Here is an 8,642-nt window from a genome sequence, read left to right as displayed (position 1 = left end):
TAGTCTTTATGAGTTCGCTGCAAACCGAAAAGAAAACATTCGTACTCTTCCGATGATTATTTGTTCTCTCTATTGTTATTAGCACCTCGAACGTGGCAAGCCTCACGCAATCTTCATTGTAAACATTGCTTGCATTCTCATTTTCGTACCTCATCTGCACCAATATTGATTCTGCGAAAAAGCATAGCTTATGCAAAAAATACAGTTTCCTGCAAAATTTGCTTATTCATGAGTAAACATATACTTGCAGCCATAATCCGTGGCCCTGGCCAATTAGTCTGTTCTCTAGGATTTCTTATATCTCAGCTTCCTGGTGTTTTTTATTTGTATTATCCACAGTACATTAATAGAAATCTTCCCTCGCAAACGCACTGCAACCAGCACTTTCAAAATAAAAATTATTGAGTGGGATTTAGGTTACCAAATAACTTTCGAAATTTTCAACCTGTCGAACACATTTGCGTAGTGGATGGGGCTCCGAACAGGGAAAGTGCTAGAATATACTTCCCAAAATGAACTGTACATTCCACTACTTAACGAACATACTAGTAATCTTTTTTCTAAATACGAATACGAAAACATGTTCATAGAAGCCATCTACGCAACACAAGCTGCCCAACAGCCTGTTTCATACTCGCCATCCGTTCGTGTCTGCCATTACAACAGTCCGTTTCGGCGGCACTGCATGAAGAATACACTGAAGCAGGAGATGAAATGATCGGCGTCTGAAAAGCGCACTGCAGTCCAGCCACGAGCCATTCAGCTCGCACCCGAATCTATTTCCTTAATCTGCTGATCTTGCGCACCGCAAAACTGAGAGCGTCAACCAACTCAGCGGGTGCTTCCCGAAGCACAAAGTAGAAGATGGGGTCGAAGGGCCCCCAGGCTGCGTAGTACGGCTTTGGCTCGGACTCCCTGATAGCACGCACCATCTGTTCGACCACTTCGTTGGGGTCCTCGCGGGCCATCCACTTGAAAAGAATCTCGGCCGTATTCATCCATTCCTGTATCTCACTCTCGCTGTAGTCATCCAGCACCTCGCCAGGTAGACGACTCAGGTCGTCGCGGACCATCTTCAAAGATCCCACGTCCGCCACGATCCGTGTTCTGTCGAGCGCATGACCAAAAAGAAGAAAATGGCGCAGGTCAGATCAGAATGAGCATAGTCTGGAATACTTGGTTCATTGCTGACAAAGAAAGTTCTTGCAGCACAAAAGGCAAGGACACGGCCAAGCATGCGAGTTGACGCATGCCTGTTTCCTTGTCCAGCTCGAAGCCACTGGCGTGGGAACCTCTTGCCCAAGGAACACTTCACATTGGCTCACGGATACGATCTGCCGTTCGGTACGCTGGCACAGCGAAAAAATAACGGGAGTTTACCTGTACGCAGTAGGTTCGATGGTACAGACGTCAACCTCTTTGCCGAGACACTCCCGGCGCAGTCCATCAGCCAATGAGATGACAGCGTGCTTACTCATGCAATAAGATACGCCCGCAGGAACGGTGCCGCGACCTGCGGATAACGTCCCGTTTAAGAGAAATTCCGCACTCTGGACTTGTGCATCACGTTGAGGCTTCCGTCTGGTTAGTTTAGTCACCCGTGGGACCCTCGAAAAACGTTGTCTGCAACATCATTTACTTTCTTACCCAAATTTTACCTCGTCTTCGGTATATACTATATACAACACGGTTTGTTTTTCCACGACAACGTGAAAAAAATTTTGTTCCGGACTTTACCTAAAGGCAGGGCCTTTCATTGTATATCAGTGTCATGGAAATCGTAATGTACTAGACCCCATGTCGTGTAAATATAGGCAGGTGTTGCACCCCCAGACCCTTTAGATCTCATTTCATGACATGGTAATAAGTCAAGGGCACATCAGACAGTGATGTTGGAATGCAACAGCACAACCGGGCATGGCTAGATAATTGCACAGAGTTCTGTATGATTTTTTCCGATTACAAACAATTCCTAATGGCAAGAGCATTACTAGTTAATGAAATGTTGTTATTCTTTAGCTTCGTTGCTACGGAAGCTTGCTCTCCCGTCTTCCGCGTTAAACTTTAACTTTTATGTGCTTCAGACAAGTTGAACATACAGACAGGCTGACAGGTGTGAATTATTACTAAGGTTGGTATGTTAGCGCACATTATTATCATTTTTTCATGACAGTTTATAACTAGCGCCCACTTCATGAGTATCAGTTCACTCAACACTCACTCACAGCAGCGTCACCACCCAACCACATGACCACTGAGTGCTGAACGGTGCATAACTCACCTAGAACACTAGAGACGACAACGAGGCGACCCTTGGACCCCCTAAGCAGCGGTAGAAATTTCTTGGCCACGCTGACTACACCGAACACGTTGACCTCGAACACTTTTCGTATCGATGCCATGCTCTCCCACTCGAGTAGCCCGTGACTAGGTACGCCTGCATTTGCAACTACAGCCCAAAGGACTGTGCAAAGCACGGGAACACAAGATTTGGGAACCCTTCATTAAGGAAAATCTACATTCTTTAAGCATTTACACTGATGCTTGATTGTAATTCCGCATATCTATATTCTTGTTTCTTGTCATTTATTTTTGTCCTCGGGCACGTTAGCTATTCATAAGCATTGTAATCATTCGCACACAGTGAGCCTAGCCACTGAACATAAGCAGAGCTATGTCAAGACTTGCACAAAGCATACGTAAATCATGAGAGAAGTTCACGGAAACATTATTTAGCAAGCTGCAATAATGAATTTTAAGAGGATTTCGTTTACAACAGGGTTGTCGCTGGTGAAACTCAAGTCGCTATTCTGACATTTATGTTGTGCTAATTTTTGGCCCATGAAGCGGCCATTACCACGGTCATCTGAACATTCTTAATTTAATATTGTATTTGAGAGTAGAGGGCTCAATGTGTTTGCACACAAAAACTGTGTTATCAGCGAACCTTCTAACTCAAAATTTGAAATCGCTGCCTCTAAACCACTCCTACAAACAGTGACCGCCTGTTTTGCATAGACTGTGTGACGTCAGGAAATCAAGGGCTACTGCTGGGTCGTCTGCTTTCAAATAATACGATACAACAACAGACCTTCGCACGCTCTGGCATCGAACTACGAGGCAAGGCAATGGCATCGCCGTTCAATTGTGCCCGGAACGCCTTCACGTGCATGATAAAAAGCAGCAGCAAATAACAGAGGCGCACATGCAAAAACAAAGCAGCGTAAAGTATCCATGACGCTTTGCAGCACTTGCAAGAAGCTCCGGTATTTGCACTGCACAAAAGCACAGTCTTCGAGATCGACTTCTGATACTCTGCGGAGCCACTCCCGGCGGCGTCAATTCATTTCGTCCCCACTTAATTTTGCCAGGCTGCTGTACGGTTCAACTACGACACAAAAGAAATGCCAATACAAATGCTATACTGCATTGAATGTGCTCGAATTTCTCTAGCTTGCTGTGGGACGCATACGCTTCAATATTCAATGCATAAATTACGCTCGAAAATGTGCTGTCATGGCCCCTTTAAGATATGGGGTTTGTGGCAGTAAACTATGGGGCTTTAAGGTATATTATTGGCCTACTAAGTAATGTGTTCATCATTCTTTTTTATTACCTTTACGCCAATACGCAGAGTGTTTTACTAAATTCCACCGCAGATTTATTTCCCCTTCGTCTGCTGTGTTTAAAACAATATCTCGGGCAGAGAAACTTCATATGCTATTGGATGGATAGTGCAACATGGGAATAAGCTATGCTCAGTGGTTTATGAGAGAGTTCCATGCATAGCAAACAAGCGCCGCCTTACATTCGTCACGTACAGATGACAGCCTTAAAAAATGTAGGATGATGTGGGCTGAGTCCCAATGGGACCGCTGCCCCCTTTGTCTATGCCCCACTAAGAGGTCAGCACAGGCTCTTAGCTCACCTCTAGTCCCAAGAGTGTTCTTGATTGAGACGAGCGCGGTCTCGATTTGGTCTTCATTCGTGACATCCATTTGCAGAACCTGAATGCTCGCATTCTTGGACAACTCGCGAGCACCGTCACCATTGGCGTCCAGGCAGCCAGCGTACACGAAGAAACTTTCGTGGGCCAGCCGCTTGGCTAGCAAGTTTCCGAAGCCCGTGTCGCAACCTGGGATCCAAATCAAATTCGTGCGTAATTAAAGGCTTAGAAGAAGGTGCAAGCAATACGTTTAGGTGAGAGTTTGTTGAGACTCAGACATCCCTCCCTTTGACTAGTGATTACGGCAGTGTGAAGTGAAGTGACCGAAACCAACACACTTATCGAACTGGTTCTGCGTGTCCCATTACATTCAGCCTCCCAAAGAATCGCGTTGGCATTATTTTGTACAATCGTGACTATGGAAATAATAACGAAACGGTGCATTCTTTCACTCAGGGACTCGTTGAACTGTGTTCTGTCACCCATGAGCAGTTCAGTAGATATAGCCTGTAATGCTTTCACTTTATTTTATCGAGTGAATGCAACTTTTCACGTTCCGGGTCCTCTACCGAGTAATCAAGCAGCATCTTCTGCTTTCAGCTTATTCTGTTGATTCCTTAGTAAGTGTTGCGTACAAACCAAAAGGTCAGAGTCGAAACACCCAGTTTCACCGCACTAACTCTGGTACCATGTGCCGTCTGAACACTCAAATACCTTACGTAGGACAAACATTTGGAGAACCGGGTAAAGGGCCTCAGACAGGCTGGCCGAGGTTTTGATAGGCGAGCCTATCAGGTGTGCCATGCATGCTTGCGCACTAACCAAGCACTATTACATCAATGTAACAAAACCAAAAGATTTTACAACTATCTTCTTACTAGAAGAGCTTCCTCGCTATACACTAAAAAATATGTAAATTTATTGGAATTCCTGTATTCCAAAAGTTTCAGTATGGTGCTTTACTCAAAACAGGGGAGAACCTTGGGCCCGGGTGTTTGTATTGCTCTCATTTTTTTTTATACGCGAGCTAGATGCACGAACACCAAATGAAACATTTTTTACGGGTATAAAGAAAGACTGCAGTTTTTTTTTTCTCTGCGACGTGCTTCACCAGGCTCTGCACTTTGAAACCTTTATTATTGGAATTTGTGTCGACATTCTTAATACCAATACAACACAATACAGATTTATTTCCAGAAATACAAGAGTTCTGGTGGATACCCTAGACTAAAAGCAGTTGGAAAAACAGCTTGACGAGGCCGACGGTCACGGTTACAAGGCACACGTGGTGGTTGCATCAAAAATAGTAACATTGCTAGATACTCAGAATAAATTAATTACTTACACAAATCCACAATAACAAGAGCGAAATTAATGTAGAGATAAGGAAAAACATATTTGATACATCACAGAAAAGCAATATATGTGTGTAAGGGTTACAAAAAGCTAACACGATTCGCCCTGATATAGAAATTGGATAATAGAGACTAAAAGAAAACATATTCGATACTTCAGACGATAGAAGTGTATGTGTGTAAGGTTTAGAAAAACGGTAACACAATTGACTCTGAAAAACGATAAAACCATCAGTGACCACATGTTTACAAAATTCATTCGGAGTTCCTTGGATGAAGAAGTATATGTACCTAGACATTTATTTAAAATGTATGGTAGAATATGTTTTAATGACTGTAAGCTATATTCATTACCAAACCACGGAACATACCACGTATCACTATTTTTGTATTGAGAGAAATGAATTTTGGTGTCAAAGATGCAGTAGACAACAGAAAATTTTTGAAGGCAGTATTTGAGAAATAAAATGCATATAGAAAGCGAAAATAGCAGAAATATTCAATTTGATAATTTTACGCCTTCAGAAAGCTAGCCGCGTTGCCTCCAGAAAACCCATGTTGTCAATGTGGTGAATCATCTTTTGCAAAGAAAGGATTTTCATAATATTTTCTTTCCTGTAGTCGCCCACACTAAGCTACAGTAACCTAAATGGGAAGAAAATAAGGCATAATAAATGTTAAGTCTTGCTTTGGTTGGAAGAAGACACCGACTTCGAGGCAAAACACCTGTGATAGCAGACAGTCTTTTACAGATGTTTTCATTATGCTTATTCCAAATATTTCATTTATATTTTTTATAGTGAGAACCGAATACGGTCCAAGCAGGAGAGTCTGAATACAAAAAGTACAAAAATATTCTACCTTGAAAAATAACACACGTATTGACAAAAAGACACTCAAACTGGACGATGCATGCTATACAAACTGAACGAGATATTGCACGCATAAGAAAAAAGCCATAAAAAAAGAGAAGCAACGCGCAACGTTAACAACATAGCACATCACAGACAATGCATTCTGACGGTCAAAATCACTCATCAGGGCAAGTAGGAGAAAATCAAGCGGCGATGCATTCCAATCTATGATTGTATCGGGGAAAGAATGAATACTTATAAACATTCGTAAGAGCAAAAATAGCTTCAATAAAGTGTTGATGCCTATGACGAGATTTTTCAAATGATTGTTTCGTTATGTATTTTGGGCATCAATGCCTAGTTTCTAAAATATAAGCGGCTAAGAAACTTCATTTTAGCAGTTCTTCTACGTTCTTTTAAGCATTCCAGCTTTGCTTCCTGTGACAGCAGACGGAGAGTCCCGGTTGTTATAGCGGTTATATTTAAAATGAGCCGCTAATCTTTAAGTGTTTTCTATTTTTTTTCTATATCTACCATTGTGCGAGCGTCCCACACAGTACTTGCATACTCTAGAGAAAGTCTTACTATGGCTTTGTACGCCTTGTTTCTTAGTTGGTTTGATGATCTTCTTAATTTCTGTTTTAGGACTAATTTTTTACAAGCTGAAGGGCATATGTTATCAATGTGCGCGGTCCTTTTAAGCCTGGACGTAATCATAATCCCTAAATAATTATATTCCTCCATTTGTTTGATCATGGTATCGTCTATCTTATACGAAAACACCAGTTTGTTTCTTTTATTAGTAAGACACATCTGTACTGTTTTTGTTTTAATTAACAATCATATCCCACTTAGCACACTCTTCTGCCAACAATTTTAGATTCACGTTCAACTCAAGTGGGTCAAAAACAGAATTAATTGCTTTAAAAATGGCACATTCGTCGGCAAATAATTTAACTGAAACAGTTCATTTGGCAGCGTCTACCATAGCATTGATGTAGATGTTAAACAAGACCGATGCTATTAGATATTCGGGGGGTACCTCCGAGTAAACATCTAAATTTCCAGAGCACGATCCCTCTATATCTACACACTGTGTTCCATTAGTCAAATAAGATATAATCCAGTTAATTATTTTGGAAGCTATACCAATTGTTTTCATCTTCAGGATTAGTTTATTGCGTGACACCCTGTAAAAAGCTTTCGAAAAGTCCAAAAATATTAGGTCCCCCCCCTCCCCACCTGGCGATTCATATCTAGAATTTAAGCAAATTCCTTAATGGTTGCTATTAACTGCGTGTTAGTAGAAAAGCCTCGTCGGAACCCATGCTTTGCATTGTGCATGAGATTGTGTTTATCTAAAAAGTTACTTAAGTTTTGACCAGAGTATGCTCCAACACCTTGCAAGAAATACACGTAAGAAAAACTGGTCCATAATTATATTAATTTCTACCGGGCTGCCCTTCTTAAAAACCTGAACAACACGAGCCAGCAGCCAATCTGTCGGTACTTTACCAGTTTTTAAGGACTTAATAAATATTATGAGGAGAAATCCACCTGTCAGCTATGCGTATCTCTTAAAAAACGTAATTTTATCTGGACCTGCTGACTTCTATGCGTCTAACCGCAAGAGCAGTTCAACTACGCCCTCCGAGGATATGGACAGACCGTCTGATCCATCTGTTGCGGGAGTGACATAACGATCGTTGTCCGGCTTTGAAAGCACGCTTTTAAAATGATAAGTAAGTATTTGAGCTATTTGCCTGCTGTCTGCAGCAAAAGCGTCGCCGAACACCGACTACTCGATTCGTCGAGGGCCCTCGTGCCCCAGAACTGCCACAATTCTCGTGGGCTTTCTGATGCAAAACGCCCAAGTGTTTCAGTGAAATAACGTCCTCGGGACTCTCGCATTTTGTACTGAACGGTAATTTTTGTTTCTTTGAAGGGCTCCTCACCAGGTGTGGCCACTTTGAAGATGACAGGCGCAGAGCATACAATGCGCGATAACGCTCGTGTCTGCAAAGTATTACATGGCTACGCGTTGCGGAAAGACCTGAAAGACCTCCAAATAAAGCGCAAATAAAGCGCACCAGAATAATCTTTTACAGCCACCAAGTCTCGGTTTATAGGAACCTGCCCTTCGCGGGCACGTACAAGTAAAATAAATAAGTTTTTGATCTGAAATTTCATCGTGAACCTGCGTTACACGATCCTGAATGTGCACATGGTTTGAGCAAAATAAAAGGTCCAAACTTGAGGAAGCAAAATCTGTGACACGTGTTGGGACAAGGACTATTTGATGATGAATAAATGAATCTTGAAGTGTGAAACAACACTTCAGAACTGTGGACGTCAACCAGACTTCATGTCCACCCAGCTAATACAAGGAAGGTGAAAACCTCCAGCGACAATTACATTTTGATCGCGGTATTTTTCCAAGTAATTGTAGAGCTCTAAAAAGAATTCTGGAGTGGATCCGGGTGGCCT

At 42.2% G+C, this 8,642-nt stretch overlaps 1 protein-coding gene across 1 annotated transcript; it reads right to left on the bottom strand.

Annotated features, from left to right (window-relative positions):
• Positions 1–776: 776 nt before the first annotated feature.
• LOC126543602 (11-beta-hydroxysteroid dehydrogenase type 2-like) lies at positions 777–7,317 on the bottom strand. The gene is made up of 5 exons (XM_072284727.1): positions 7,248–7,317; positions 3,929–4,135; positions 2,282–2,464; positions 1,381–1,513; positions 777–1,107 (listed from the first exon to the last, which is right to left on the bottom strand). Exons 1-5 carry the CDS (start codon positions 7,315–7,317, stop codon positions 777–779), a joined length of 924 nt encoding a protein of 307 aa, XP_072140828.1.
• Positions 7,318–8,642: the final 1,325 nt, after the last annotated feature.

Source organism: Dermacentor andersoni, chromosome 10 (genome assembly GCF_023375885.2).
Source record: "Dermacentor andersoni chromosome 10, qqDerAnde1_hic_scaffold, whole genome shotgun sequence".
NCBI lineage: Eukaryota > Metazoa > Arthropoda > Arachnida > Ixodida > Ixodidae > Dermacentor > Dermacentor andersoni.
Note: the sequence above shows the minus strand (reverse complement) of the source record. Positions and strands in the feature narration are given on the sequence as shown.